The sequence below is a fragment of the Clupea harengus genome, chromosome 23 (assembly GCF_900700415.2).
Source record: "Clupea harengus chromosome 23, Ch_v2.0.2, whole genome shotgun sequence".
Lineage (NCBI taxonomy): Eukaryota > Metazoa > Chordata > Actinopteri > Clupeiformes > Clupeidae > Clupea > Clupea harengus.
In genome coordinates, this window is record NC_045174.1 from 10,542,549 (window position 1) to 10,556,831 (window position 14,283).

Consider the following 14,283-nt stretch of genomic DNA (forward strand, 5'->3'; position numbering starts at 1 on the left):
CGTTTTGGCCAGGTTCAGCTGAAGGTGGTGGTTTTTCATCCATGTGGATATATCAGCAAGACAGTCCGAGATCCGCACCGAGACAGTGGTGTCCTCAGGAGGGAAAGACAGAAACAGTTGAGTATCATCGGCATAGCAATGATAGGAAAAACCATGCGAGCGGATGATAGGGCCCAGCGAAGTGGTGTAAATGGCAAAGAGAAGTGGTCCCATCACCGAGCCTTGGGGCACCCCTGTGGTAAGGTGGTGAGGTACAGACAGCTGACCATGCCATGACACATTGAACGAGCGCCCAGTGAGGTACGATTCAAACCAGGAGTGCGCCTTGCCAGAAATGCCCATACTTGACAGTATGGACAGAAGGATGCGGTGGTTGACTGTATCAAACGCAGCTGATAAATCAAGCAGGATGTTGCTAAATGTTATTAGCTTTTGATACTGCGATTTCTGAGCCTAGGGTTGCCTTCTGCTGTCTATCTCACTGCACATAAACTGCTTAACCATCAGTTTGTGTTATTGGAGATCATGTTTGCCTATCAGTTCATGGTCCACATCTTTTCCTGGTGTCCTGTGTGTCCTGACTCTCTACTTCTTCTTTGCACTATTGTTGTGTAACATTTCACAGCTACTGTATATAGCCATTCCGCCTTGTACATATTTTTTAAACTTCTTAGACCGTTGCACTGTTGCACTGTTTGTTTTGTATTGTGTTGTAATGTATATTTTGTGTAAGCACATTGAGAGCCACTCTACCAAGTCAAATTCCTTGTTTGTGCAAACTCACTTGGCCAATAAAACCTGATTCTGATTCTGATTCTGAACTCTCACCTCTGTGGGACACGGTGCAAATGTCCAGGTGCAGTTTCTTGCCCTCGGGAGAGATGATAGCAGGAGGAGCCAGCTGGGAGTAGACGTAATCTGGAATGGACGGCACAGAGGTGCCTAGGCTGGACGCACTGTGCAGCTGACTGGACGACAGCTGAGAAAGAGAGTGAGATGGAGAGAGACAGAGAGAGAGAGACAGACAGACAGACAGACAGACAGACAGAGAATAAAGGTCAGGTATAGGAATAGTCAAGATAAAGGAGAAAAACAAGAATTTTCTGTGCATTCGCAATTAGTGTAAAATGAAATACATGTTTGTCTAACACTGACACAGAATCTACACATAATAAAGCCTAATTTAAAGGTACAGTTTGTAGTTTCTGTTGTCATATAAACCACAACAATGCGCTTCTGAAAAAATAGTGAACAGTGTTACTGGCACTTAATTTTTTCTTTCAGATATGTACAGAGGCGTTTTTGTCCACTGCCAAAAACTACGTACTGCAGCTTTAAACCAGATGACTGCACCTTTAACTGCTAAGTGCCTTTAAAAGTGCCGGGTTCAAATCACAGTCGAATGTTGACAGACGTGAACATGGCTTTGTTTTTATACAGCCATGCAGTAGCTACAAGTACTCGGTGTGTGGAAATACGACGAGTTTCAAAAGTTGTGGACACACCTGTTTGTCTCAGTACAGGTTCATGCAAGTCGAGCCACACACATCTGACTTATGTTCAGTATAATTAACTCAGTAAACATTGGGATAGATAAATAATGAAAATATTAAATTGTTGTACTGCATAGTGTATAATAATCTGTGGCACTCCCTCCTCATTATCGCTACTTTTCATCCCTATCGATTTATAATCGATTCAAATGAATGCTGATTGCATTGTTCTACCAAAGGTTGCCGACTCACCGATTTAGTAATCCCACGCAATGGCTTCAGGTGAAAAAGGAATTCACTATGTTACTAGTGGAATGGGCATTCCACCCTGATACATTCAGTGCTACATCTCAATTTCTACAACTGACATTTGGTATTATCTACCAGCATCTCAAAATGAAACCATTAACAAATCCATTTTATTGAAATTATTGTGGAAACAGTAGAAAGACCGGTAGGAAACACACACACACACACACACACACACACACACACACACACACACACACACACAAAAACAACAAAAAAGCTGTGAGACAAGTGCATAGAATTTCTATCACACATTATCCTTACCATTCCAAGTGCCTCAACTCTGGACAGGGTGCGAGAGTGCCCCCACATCTTGGATCGCTCAGAACGCTTCTTTGGTTTTTCAAGGGAAAGATTCTGCAGAGGACACACAGACAGACAGACAGACAGTGGCGCATCAGAATTCATTCCGAAATTGGCAGGATTAAAACACCACTCATCCGCAAACCATCTAAACATAGTTGCTACAATTACTTTCAACCCATAAATGCAGTTGTTCAACTTCCAGTGCAGAGGGTCCATCGGAGTGTTCTCACCTGTACACTGATGATCCGCTGTAGTTCTCCATTGTTCAGTGCTGGGCCTGAGTCCATTGCATGCAGTTTCTGAACGAGCCGGGTCATCTCACTGAGATCCATCTGAACCCGGTTCAGTTCTAGAGAATTCAAGCAATGTGAGGGTTAAGGCAGAGTCAAGATGCTTCCAAACTAGATGATGAATTTAAAACCTTTGCAACATCCCACACTCCCATATAATAACTATTAGAAGATGTCAAGACCTTGGGCACAGCTGTTATTGTCCTGGGTTTGCTGTAGCCATGCAGACACCTTTCCATTCACCCCAGAGTTGCCTATGGGTGGGTCAGATGCCGGGGAGGTCTCACCCACATAGGACCCAGAAGTCTATAAACACCATGCAGGAGATGTGGTCAGAAACTGACTTTCAGATAATCTTATCATTTTTTAAGATTTAGTTTTAAACAATTGCAACTGTGGTGCTATACCGAAAAGAATGACAGGTATTGCTTTACAAAACAATTGATAGCGTGTTCGTGCCAACTGCTCAATTCAGTACCTGTGTATACTAACTACATGACTGAAACGTACAAATACGAAATGTGTCTTTCCTGGATTTTAAGACTGTAATGGACCCTTGAATTTAACTTTTAGACTGTATTGGACCTTTGAACTTAACAAATTAAATTTTACACCAGTTACTGGAGCTTGAAACTCACATTGTCTTGCATTGCTCCGTTTCTATGTGCTGGCATTCCACTGGTTCCCTGGGAGAGAGCCTGGAAGAAGCCATTCTGAACATGTGCTGCCTCACTCTTCTTAAACATCCGGTGAGCGGTCAGCTTGGTCACCCAAATGTAGAACAAGTCATGACTCTTTGCCTTGAAGAGAGGTGCAGAGAGAAGACATGGTAAAGCGCTTCTGTCCTGACAAAGATGGATTATGATTGTTTTCACAAAAGAAAAAACCCTAAGAGGTTGAGTTTTTTGAGTACCTTTATGTGATAGAGATTGTCTCCGGCATCTAGGTCAATACGTTTTGATTTCTTGTTGATGGATATGACAGCAAGGCTGACGTCTAAGGAACCGCCAAGCTTCCCCTTGGAGTACTGATGAAAATAGACCACCATCATGTCAAAGGTCAAACATCATGTCAAAGGTGATCTCATTTTAATCAACATCAAAGGAAGTAAAGGTTAGTAGTTACTATGAACTTACATCTTGTTGTGTTCTGGAATACCTGAGGATCCCTTTGTCCAACACAAAATACCTCTGAAATGAAAGAAAAACATTTTGATATCAGGCCAGTCACACCTGTGCAGTATTCATACTATGCCTGAGGATTACAACCCAGAAATGTATCTTTCAGACACGTCTGATTTTTAACTCAGTAACCTCAATATTATGGACACATTCTTTAATGATGTTGCCAGTATATTTGCAAGGCATTCTTACAATTTCTGTAGAATAACAGAACCATATGTATAAACTAGTCACTAAATGATACAGCAATGCAAGCTTTAAGTCTACCAGTCCTGATCATTATCCTGAAGGTACAGGGCAAAACCCTTTGCTCACCCTGTGCCAGCCCTTGAGTGGCCATTTTCTCCTCTTCATCAGGTAGCCTTCACAGATGCCAGGCATGCTCAGGTCCTGCAGGGTCTCCCCACCTGTTGCCAGGTCCATCTGAAGGTCATCCATTATCTCCCAGTCTTTTATGTGCTTGAGGAACAAATGATGACAAGAGACACAATCAACACCATGCAAGACTAGAAGACCAAACAACTTGTTGGAACATGTTAATATGAGGCAGAGCAACAGGTTCTTTGCATTCACTGAACCAAATCCTTATTTATTAAAGTAATTACACCCACTTAAGGCATGCTAGAAGCAAACTAGCCCAACATAGTGGGCAGGCTATTGGGCCAAATGGATGAAGGCGGGGCTAACCGGTCGTGAGTGACGGGAGGAAGCGGTACTGCTGCTCCGGGAGTGAGTTGGCTTGTTCCAGCCGACGTTGGTCTTCTCCAGGCCACTCATCACCGACTGGCTGCGGTCCAGCGTTGGCCCATAGGGCTCCATATTAGGGTGAATGCTCCTGCTCCTCCCTCTGTCTGTGCACTTGCAAGGCTTTAGTAAGTGTCTGGTTCTTCAAAGGGGTCCATTTCAACAAAGACTAGGGATTGTTTTGTCTAGTACGGAGAAGAAAAAGAAATGTAAAATTGATCTTTACATCAAGCAGGAATCGCTTAGTAATGTATGTTCTAGCTGATTCTCATTGGCATGCTAAAGTTAGCCAGTCTCAGTGGCTAAAGTTGGCCAGCTAAATTGCTAAGCCACTTCTGTGAAATCACCTGGTAGCTAAATGATCAACCTTATCAAATGCTTCTGTTTTTTTTTCTTCATAATTCCAATACATTTGAATAATAGTGCAGAAATCCCCAGAGCCTCATTTTGTACCCTACATGTGACCATTTGAACATCTGAACACTTGAAAGTCAGGATTAACATGTAGCAATTTTGCTATGATCATATTTTGATCTTCCATCAGCCCTTAAGAGGATTATGGGTCATTTCTGACATTTAGTGGTGATGAAAGCAAGTGAATGGCAACAGATATTGAGGAAAGACTACACTCTAAAAGCAGCCTTGAATCCAGTGCAAGCTCTCCTCTAAACCCTGTTACCTAATCGCAGCCAAGTGACACATCTAACCTGTCCTTAGTGGCACTCTGCCCTGTAAATTCTTATGGATTGTGCTTGTACTTCACCTCATAAACACAGGCCAAGCACAGGAGATTAAAGTTCAAGCCAATGCTACCTCCTCTCTAGTAACTGCCCACTGCTCAGCAAAATTATGTAGAGTCACGTTGAGTCAAACATTCAGTATCGTTTATTGACAAACAAGAGAATTCAGCAGTACTTATACACTACAGATCCACCATTGGATGATTAAAACTGGTCTGCCATATGATCTTCACACTAAAATTGGTTCTACCATTTATTCTCAACGCATGAAAGATATGGTCATTGATCACAGGAAGGAAAGTAAAATATAATGCCCAAAATGAGAGACCACTTCCTCGCAATAAGATAACTTGCAGTGACATATGGCTGGTTTCATCTTGCATTGTGTATTATTGCATGTGTTATTTCTCATGCTGTGTTTTTGAATGCGTAAGGCCAGGCTGAGTCTTAGCTTTAGCGTCTGTGACCAGTAGACTAAAAGGCTGCAAATGGCAAATGTATGTAGCGAAATACCACAGATGGCAATATACATTCACACAATAACTGTGAGGATAACATTATAAAACACATCTGTGTAATGTTATACATATATGGCCATTCAATGAACACCTTCGGTGAGAATTTGTTTTAGAGAAAAACCTTTTAGATCGTCTTGCCAGAAATGGTAGGAAACATGGAAGAATTTCACATGATGGGCCTTGGATGCTGATTCATTTTGATTGTTAATTATTCTGTTATTAAGCCTTTTGAAATCCACTACACCTAAAATTTGACATAAGGACATGACACAGTTGTTTCTGCAGTTTCAGTCAAGTCATCAACATGCTGTATGGCTAGGTATAGACCACGTTAATTAAACTATGCAGAGTTGGAGTGACGAAGAGAGTAGGAACACATGTCTTGGAGCGGACAGGATTACAGCCATCTCTGTAATTGGCTTTCAATAGGGCTTTTTTAGTAACCTCTCTTGAACAGCTTTCAAACAAGCAATAACAAGATCACAGGCTAAATGAAAATGAACATGATGGGGTGAGTTCCCTGAAAAAATATGAACAATTATTAAAGGTTCTCAAAGACTTGACTTCTGATGGCAAATGATTTTGCTATCACCAAAAACTCCTCCCTGCTTGATCTCGAATGTTCTCTTGTAAACCTTAGTTGTTGGGGGTAGGATTGACCTCAGCCAAAGAACAGCACGGAGGAAACCAGATAAGAAGATTTGGAGTTGACAGCATTCACTTAGTCAATGTGGAAAATTTGAGAATATCCTACACAAGTCAGGATTACTGCAGTTTAATACTTCTCTCAGGGAATGTAATGGAAATGATGGAGAATGTGAAATGAAATGTCTATTTTCATTTTATTTACTGAGAAGGTTTGTTGTTTGGTTCAGTACAGGTCTGTCCTGGTTTGATGTGCACAGATCCAAAACAAACCAGGATTATGCTACTGCAATTCATATATATTTAATTTGTGAATAATGTAAATAGTCACATATCAGGAATTAAACAGGATAAAATATGTCTGAGTTATACTGTTCGGGCAGACCTTAACAGACCTTTCTTGGCTCCTTATTGAACCGTATCAACAACACTAAATTAAGGATATTCCCTCTGTGCACAACCGTGAGATCTGAGGAAGCTCCTTCCTGCATCTGTACGTTCTCAAGATGGAGGTCACTCCCAGTCCCCATACACAGTACCCAAAAAAGTCTAAAGATACTGCATCTGCTGTCACTGTGTGATATCCCTGAATTTTAGGTTTTAAGCCACGATTTAGAGTTATAGAAGAGAGTTATCAGACAAAACCACATTCATTTACTTGTGTGCTGCTCTCTTATTTAATTTATTAATTGATTAATTCATTAAGCTAATTTATTTTGTCCATTCCTCATTGAACCATAAACCAAAGGCCAGTCGATGGCTAAATGACAAAAAACACTACAATACATCAAACTAAAAGCAATATCTAATGTTACATGAATATCCTCCCAGAGATACTGTCAAAGATGCCATCAACTAATCTCTGAAGGAATTACTAGGAATACAGAAGATTAATACGCAAATCATGAAAGAATCTGTCAGTGTGAACAGCAACCATTTCATTCCATCATGCCAACTTTTCACACCTACACCAGCTTGCTGTAGTATGAATAGAATGCTTAACACCTTAATTACAACAACTTAAATATTGACACTTAACAACTTCTCCAAACTGTTCCAATAGCAATATGCCACAGATATGAAAGCAAACATTTAAATCAGAATAACCTAAGAGTCAAACCTCTATTTAGCTGTACAACATTAGCATTCATCCTTACCTCAAACTGCTGTGTCCTCCAAAAGAGCTGAAAGACAATTTCTCTCTCAAAGGCCATGTAGCCTTCCCCCATTTGCTGTATTTGAGTTCACAAGGTGTACAGAAGTATAGAAAACATATCTCTATGTCTGAGAAAAACCAAACGCTGTCCTCTCGCAGCTAGTGATCAACCCCCAAATCCATCACAAGTGCTTTGGACAGTGCGGCTTGGTCATTATCCGCATTAGTGACTTACTGGAATTACAGGCGCACACAGAACGTCTCTTGCCAGACGAGAGAGGAGGTGCCATTGGTAAGCTTATATATACCTCAGGTCAACGATGGTCACAGGCAGTAGTTTCACAGAGAAGGCTTCACAAGATTCTGATGAACACAAGTTGAACAAGCAAACACCATTTTTTGGCCAGAAACAGTGCTGTCGTCATTTGAGATGTGTGACAATCTCAAGTAGAATGTCTGCAGCCAGTGCACTTCCTCGACAAATGAATTATACTGCCTAAAAAAGGTTTTAAGCTACCTTAAATTTACCAGGTAATTTATGTTGTTTTCCTCCCAAAGGTGAAGAACATGAAAATGAAGAACACCACTCCGACTCAGAATAGCCGCAGTAATAGACTAACTGACCCAGATTAGTGTGGTGTAATCCGCGGATTACTGCTAATCTGGAACCGTGAGACCACTAGTGTTTATTTTGGCTGTGCTGGTACATGCCTGACTTTTACAAGATGAAAATCATATGGCACAGGGATTCTATTGGCAAAACTGCTGCTGACGCAATGCATCCCAGTAAATATTTCCGGTTGGCCTCATCACTTGCTACATATTGGCATCCTACTAGATCCAGATTATTTGAGATAATATTATTATGTAGTGGAGCATGGTATAATTCCTAGCCAATACTTAAACATTACATTTGGAACAGCATGTTGTGAGGAGGTAGGTAAGACTAACGAGAATAAAGACACACAACAATTTGTATGAACTTAGATATTTGTTTTAAATTACATCTTTAACAGGTGACACCACACAGTTCTTATGGTACAATGGTTCAGTCCAAGTTGAGTGAGCCAGACCAGGTGGCTAGAGGAAGTGAAATGGAATGGTTCCAAACAGTCTGCAAACCATTTCCACTTCCCTCTCTCTCTCTTCTCCCCCTTTTACTCACTCTCAGTCTGATCTGCACATGGGCAGTCTCTGCACACGGGCAGACAGGGGAGAGATGTGAACCTCTCATGCCGCCCCTTCTGTCTGAGTGGGGTCCTGGTCAGCGCCGCCCTCGCCCTCGGGGCTCTGCTGTTTGACGTACTGCTGCAGCAGGGCGCTGAGGTGGGCCGGGTGCCGGCTCAGCATGGACACCGTCTGGGAGGACATCAGGGTCAGGCTGCCGACCAGCTCGCCCTGCGTGGTGATCATGGTGGGCAGTTTGGAGTAGTCCAGGATGCCCTGACGGGACAGCAGCGCGTTCTCTATGCAGGCTCCTAAGGAAGGAGATACATGGAGATGAGATCTTTCCAGAAACAGCACAATTCATACTATTTTCCAACTGATTTACCTGTACAATGACCAAAGCAAAGGTGGTGAGGTATGGACAAGACTGAAAGATTGTAGAGTTAGACACTGACTCCGGAACAAGCGTGGCTTGGCTCAATCACAGATCCATCCAGTCGAACAGAAATCGTAATGCCAAATACATCATAATAAAGGTCAAAGGTAGTGAAAGGAAAACCAATGTTGATTGTTCTGGTACACTCCAAAAACAGGACAAAAAACAGCACTTTGAATTTCACTGATTGTTCTTTGTTCAGTGCCAAGACCAGCTTGGCAGGCTCACCAGGATTACATCAGTAGTCAATCAGAGCTATGCCTTTTTGTGAGGTATGTAAATGAATACCCAAAGCTAGCAATGTAAAATGTAATGATTTCTCCCTTTTGATTACACATAAAGCACGCATAACGTATGTCCTTACCCAGGAGTGTTATCTGAGGGCTGCCTCGCAATGAAACAAGCATCTGTCTCGCTTTGGGCTCTTTGCTGACAAGCATGACAGTTGGTCCCGTGAACAGAGGCTCCATGTTTCTGTATGGACTTCCAGATAAGAAAGCCCTTGTGACCTGCATAGACAACATGCCAAAGACAAACAGTTTAAAACTATTTGGCTTGTCTATATAGCACAATCATGCTAGTCTGTTTTATACAAGGCCAAAGGTTTCCAAGCGATCTCTCATGTTTGGGCCCTTACCTCCACTAAGAACTATATAAGATACAATGCAATGGGCCTCTTAACCCATGTCAAAACATTACAATATTGATTATTGACTGTATTCTTTCAGGAATTCAGAAAATATACCAAATGAGGTGGAAAAGAGCTAACTCTGTTTTTACCTGATTAGGAAAGAACTTGACACTAATGTTGTGCTTGTTTAGCCGGTGCCTCAGGATCAGCATATCCTCTGAGTTGGAGGAATTGTTTTGGGCCACAGCAATCATCTTGTTCTCCTTGAACACAGCCTCCAGGTCTCTCTTTAAAATCCTCATCAAACCACTCTCCTGTTCACAAAAGGAAAACAAAGTAAACTCAGCTTTAAAAAAAAAAAAAAGAGCAATAGAACTTTGTGCATACATTCTGTTCAATGCACTCAATTTGGGCAAGTTAAGTTGTAATGAAGTCTCAAGGTCTCATTTGTGTTTCATTCTGATTTGAACTTTCAACTTTCCTCATTCAATCACCCCCGACTAACCTCCACATTCCTTTCGGGACGGGGGGCCACAGAGCCCACAGGAGGCCCGGGCTTTGGGGGAATGTATTGGGTCACGGCTAGCAGCTTCTGCTTGAGGATGTGCACTGGCTTCCTGTGACGAGTGACAGCCTTGGACCCATGACGGACACTCTGAGTCAGGGGCAGCCATACTGAGGAATGAGAGGGGTAGAGGTAGGGCTTTAATTTAATTCCAAAAAAGGCTATTCTGACCTCAATATTCAGCTATTAACATAACACAGAAAAAAAAAGAATCTTCTCAGAGAAGCCTACTGAAAACAGACAGAAGGGAAGGTTGGCATATATATTCTCCATTTACCAAGCAAATGTAAAGGATACTTCAGCACCACTGTACATACAGAACATTACACAAAGTAACTCTGCAGATGATGTTACGAAGTAAATATGCCATTATACAATCCGCGCAGAGGAAGAACATCACCACCACAACACAACCATATTATGCTAGCTATGTAAATACGGCATGCGTTTCCAGCGCAACTGCATACCTGGTTAAATAGCAGTTTGATTCAATACACACATGTATAAAGAAATCAACCTATACAGTTTCCATAGTTTATTAGTGCTGCAACACTGCTTTGGAGAAAAGCGTCTGCAAAACGAATAAATGTAAATATAACGTTGGAGTTAGCTAACGTAAGCTAGATTTGCTGTTAGCCATCTGCAGAGACAATTTGAAAGTAGCCAACTGCCCAGGTAAACAAATCTGTATTGTCGTTACTGAAAATATATTCTGACCAAACAACCAAAATTTTACAATTTCAACAGATATAACTGTTAAAACTTTAAAACGTATGCATATTAATACGCCGACACTGTAATTACCCGGCCTGGAGAACAGTTTGCCGCACAAGGTCGCTGCCATTTTGAAACAACTACCGGATATGACGCACTTAATCAAGCAAACCGTCTGTGTTATTAAATTAATAGTTTTTAGAAAAATCTTAAAATTTTGCTACGGTACCCAGTTGTAAAAGTTGTTTCCCATTTAATACGTTTATATAAGTAATACAGTTATAATTTATATTTTCTCATTTGAAGGTCTAGGGGTAGATGTTACCAAACTCAAGGGGAGTATTCGATTGCATTTTCGTAACAGTCGACGTAATGAACAAAACGTGATGACGTTCTCCAACATTTGGTGCTGTTGTACAATCATGATAAGTGTACTGACTGACATTGCATTGAGGAACATTGGAAAAATAGTAGGAGGATATTGTAAACCCTATGCCTTCCTGACACCTTGCAAAAGTAGGCTAAATTCGTTATCTTTTTGCTCGAAACCGACAGACACTGCACCGCTCACTGCCATGGATTTGAGTGATATGAGAAAGAAATATAAAGCGGACGATCAGGTATGATAACGTCGTGAAACTAGCCCAATCTCACCTCACTTAACCTTTAACTGTCTTGTCATATTACTGTCTTTTTCTGAGTAGAATGTGCCCTTCAGTTTGTAAGTGTCACACATGAAGTTATGACAAACTGTAGCGTTAGAAATCATGTTACATATCTAGCATGTTTGACCTAGCTATGATGACTTGAACAATGCACTGTCTAACGCAGTCAAATAAGCAAATATTCGGAGGATACAACAGATGTAGCTGGCTATTACTGCAAATACCAAAATAAACTGTGCGGCCGGTGATCTTCCATTGAAGTAATACATGGAAGGTGTATTTTTGGTATTTAATATGTAGATTTTTCTTTCCTGTTAACCCCTACCTTATAGTGTTTTGAAGAGGACCAGCTGACTTCCCTGGACCCTATTAAACAATTTGGGAACTGGTTTGATCAAGCCACAAAATGCCCAGAAGTTGGAGAAGCTAATGCTATGTGCATTGCAACTGCTAGCAAGTGAGAGTCCAGCAACCATCACCTTTGTCTTGTCCACAACACAAGATTACCACAGGGGCCATTCAGTGAAAGTGAAGCTTTCCATGCAGCCGTTTCACCTGTGGCTGTTTGCCTCCTCAGAGACGGACGCCCATCTGCACGCATGGTGCTGCTGAAAGGCTTCAATCATGAGGGCTTTCGCTTCTTCACCAATTACGAGAGCCGCAAAGGCGAAGAGCTGGTGAGTGCCATCTGAACGTTGCCCCCACCACAAAAGCCTGCATCTGTAATGACTTGAACTAAACAGGCTCTTTGGTCTGAAATGATCCTGTGAGAGTGAGTGTATTGTACACCTTAAATGACACTGTGGTGTGCTTGTGTCTTCAGGAGAGCAACCCACATGCTTGCCTGGTGTTTTACTGGGAGCCCTTAAACAGGCAGGTAAGAACAATGTATATTTCTGAAGTATTCTCTTATGGCCATTTGAAAAACTTGGCACATATAGTGTACAAGTACGTTGCTGGATTGATTACAGCTTCAGTGAACTTTGTGGAATGTCTGCACCAGTGTAACATGACAAATAAGGCATGCCCACGTGCTACCAAGCTGTATCCTGATCCTTTCTGCCCACCCTACACTGGCGTGGTGGTGTTTCTCCTTAGGTTCGCATTGAGGGAACTGTGGAGCGGATCCCTTACCAGAGCTCCTGTGATTACTTCCACTCTCGTCCCAAGAGCAGCCAAATCGGTGCTGTGGTGAGCCGGCAAAGCACCATGATTCCAGACAGACAGGTAAGACATCGCTTGTCAGATAAATGTCTAAATATTGTACTAAAGATGCAATTGAGCTGGAAGGTTTTGTCTTTTCTTGCTTTGGCAAGAAATCAGATGAGCCTTCAAACTTATATACCCTTGATTCTCACTTCTTTTATGTCAACACTTATATATCAACATTCTAGCCATTTTTTTTAAAGTAGATGTATTCTCCTTTGCAGTACCTGAGACAGAAAAATGCTGAATTAGAAGAGAGGTATAAGGCCACTGATGTCCCAATGCCTGACTACTGGTGAGTGTTCCTGTTGTGACCCTTCTTGTGTGGAAAGACCTTTTTGTCTTTATCCATGTAAATCACACCGAAAAGATCAGTTACGACATCCTGTGCTTGGAGTGTGGGGGTCAAAGTTCACAGGATGTACCCATGTCTATTACGCCAGTCCAGAGTGTGCTTGATGCTTTTCCCCCTCTCTTCCTCTAGGGGGGGCTACATAGTAAAGCCTCACACTGTTGAGTTTTGGCAAGGCCAGACCAACAGGCTCCACGACCGTATAGTCTTCACACGGCCGAAAGAGGGAGAGACAGGACCGGGGGACATGCAGCACCTGGCTGAGGGAGGATGGGTCTATCAGAGGCTGGCGCCATGATCGGCAGGACAGGCCTCCCACCAGCTATAGAAAAACATTGACTTTTGTCACACTGTTAACCATAAATCAAAATGTTTCTCATTAATTATGTGAAAGGGACAATACATGGACATTTCAAATCTGCCTCAAAGCCATTTTATATTCTGAGTTGCTGTCTGGTCACGAGATGTTCTGTCCTCACATGACTCCATGTTATTATGGAAAATGTGCATGCAGTTAGGACAGATGGTTTTTACAAATGGAGGACTGAGGCCAAACCTCTCCCTCAGTAATGTTGGTCTCATGTCTGGCCTAATGTCAGGATAGGCTCTGAAGAGTTAGTTATTCTGCCTCATATACATGTGATTGGTACGAGCGGATGTCATTACTTTCCCTCCGAGCCCCGTCAGCACTCAGAAGCCAGTCTTAAAGCACAAGCTCCTCTGCCTTTAAACCTGTATGAGGCTGAGTCTCATACTGTAACAGGAAATGGCTTTTTAGAGTTACAAGCCTTTGACCTCATGTCCACATGTATGTACTGAAGAATGCTTGAAGAAGAAAGTCTATCCAAACTTCCTGTGTTTCTGATTGTGTTGTGTTGTTTCATAGGTGTGTAATTCACTTTCCTGATAGCGATGAATACATTCTTACATGTTTAAGTGCTATGACGTGCCAAGTTTCCCTAAATCTTAATTTGTGCAGTATTTAGACAAAACTTGACTGTGCGCCGTGATTCCAGTGGTGATGTTTACATGTCAAAATGTGCATTTGTGAATCTGGGATGCTTCTAGTTCTGTCAGGATGCACCAAGCGTGCTACTGCAATATAGTTAAAGAGAACGAGAGAAGTATACAGGTCTACAATAAAGACATGCTTGAATTACTGAGA

At 41.9% G+C, this 14,283-nt stretch overlaps 3 protein-coding genes across 6 annotated transcripts in view; 1 reads left to right on the top strand and 2 right to left on the bottom strand.

Moving 5' to 3' along the window:
* Nucleotides 1-8,278, bottom strand: part of osbpl7 (oxysterol binding protein-like 7) — a 16,334-nt gene extending 8,056 nt beyond the window's left edge. The window contains exons 1-11 of one of the 4 annotated variants that reach the window (XM_031561688.2): nucleotides 7,384-8,278; nucleotides 4,267-4,508; nucleotides 3,895-4,038; nucleotides 3,535-3,588; nucleotides 3,312-3,425; nucleotides 3,037-3,198; nucleotides 2,581-2,704; nucleotides 2,339-2,457; nucleotides 2,067-2,159; nucleotides 1,746-1,769; nucleotides 829-979 (exon numbers count right to left, since the gene is read on the bottom strand). In XM_031561688.2, coding sequence (XP_031417548.1) covers nucleotides 829-979; nucleotides 1,746-1,769; nucleotides 2,067-2,159; nucleotides 2,339-2,457; nucleotides 2,581-2,704; nucleotides 3,037-3,198; nucleotides 3,312-3,425; nucleotides 3,535-3,588; nucleotides 3,895-4,038; nucleotides 4,267-4,398 — 1,117 coding nt within the window. In that variant the 5' untranslated portion in view covers nucleotides 4,399-4,508; nucleotides 7,384-8,278. The remainder of the gene's footprint in view (nucleotides 1-828; nucleotides 980-1,745; nucleotides 1,770-2,066; nucleotides 2,160-2,338; nucleotides 2,458-2,580; nucleotides 2,705-3,036; nucleotides 3,199-3,311; nucleotides 3,426-3,534; nucleotides 3,589-3,894; nucleotides 4,039-4,266; nucleotides 4,509-7,383) is intronic. The other 3 variants (XM_031561689.1, XM_012814570.3, XM_031561690.1) reach the window with 3 other exon arrangements.
* An 82-nt stretch (nucleotides 8,279-8,360) lies between these two features.
* mrpl10 (mitochondrial ribosomal protein L10) lies at nucleotides 8,361-11,093 on the bottom strand. Its single transcript, XM_012814667.2, has 5 exons — nucleotides 10,986-11,093; nucleotides 10,122-10,291; nucleotides 9,766-9,930; nucleotides 9,350-9,494; nucleotides 8,361-8,860 (listed from the first exon to the last, which is right to left on the bottom strand). Exons 1-5 carry the CDS (start codon nucleotides 11,023-11,025, stop codon nucleotides 8,613-8,615), a joined length of 768 nt encoding a protein of 255 aa, XP_012670121.1. The 5' UTR covers nucleotides 11,026-11,093; the 3' UTR covers nucleotides 8,361-8,612.
* A 190-nt stretch (nucleotides 11,094-11,283) lies between these two features.
* pnpo (pyridoxamine 5'-phosphate oxidase) lies at nucleotides 11,284-14,278 on the top strand. Its single transcript, XM_012814668.3, has 7 exons — nucleotides 11,284-11,515; nucleotides 11,893-12,017; nucleotides 12,138-12,237; nucleotides 12,384-12,437; nucleotides 12,659-12,787; nucleotides 12,991-13,061; nucleotides 13,251-14,278. Exons 1-7 carry the CDS (start codon nucleotides 11,318-11,320, stop codon nucleotides 13,414-13,416), a joined length of 843 nt encoding a protein of 280 aa, XP_012670122.3. The 5' UTR covers nucleotides 11,284-11,317; the 3' UTR covers nucleotides 13,417-14,278.
* Nucleotides 14,279-14,283: the final 5 nt, after the last annotated feature.

Bases quoted from the DNA above. Each gene is read 5' to 3' on its own strand.
- pnpo (XM_012814668.3), top strand. From the start codon at position 11,318: ATGATAAGTGTACTGACTGACATTGCATTGAGGAACATTGGAAAAATA. The intron at 12,018-12,137 runs GTGAGAGTCCAG...TTGCCTCCTCAG, and splicing joins TGCATTGCAACTGCTAGCAA to AGACGGACGCCCATCTGCAC. The intron at 12,788-12,990 runs GTAAGACATCGC...TCTCCTTTGCAG, and splicing joins CCATGATTCCAGACAGACAG to TACCTGAGACAGAAAAATGC.
- mrpl10 (XM_012814667.2), bottom strand. From the start codon at position 11,025: ATGGCAGCGACCTTGTGCGGCAAACTGTTCTCCAGGCCGG. The intron at 10,292-10,985 runs GTAATTACAGTG...CTCATTCCTCAG, and splicing joins CAAACTGTTCTCCAGGCCGG to TATGGCTGCCCCTGACTCAG. The intron at 8,861-9,349 runs GTAAGGACATAC...CTCCTTCCTTAG, and splicing joins CCCTCAGATAACACTCCTGG to GAGCCTGCATAGAGAACGCG.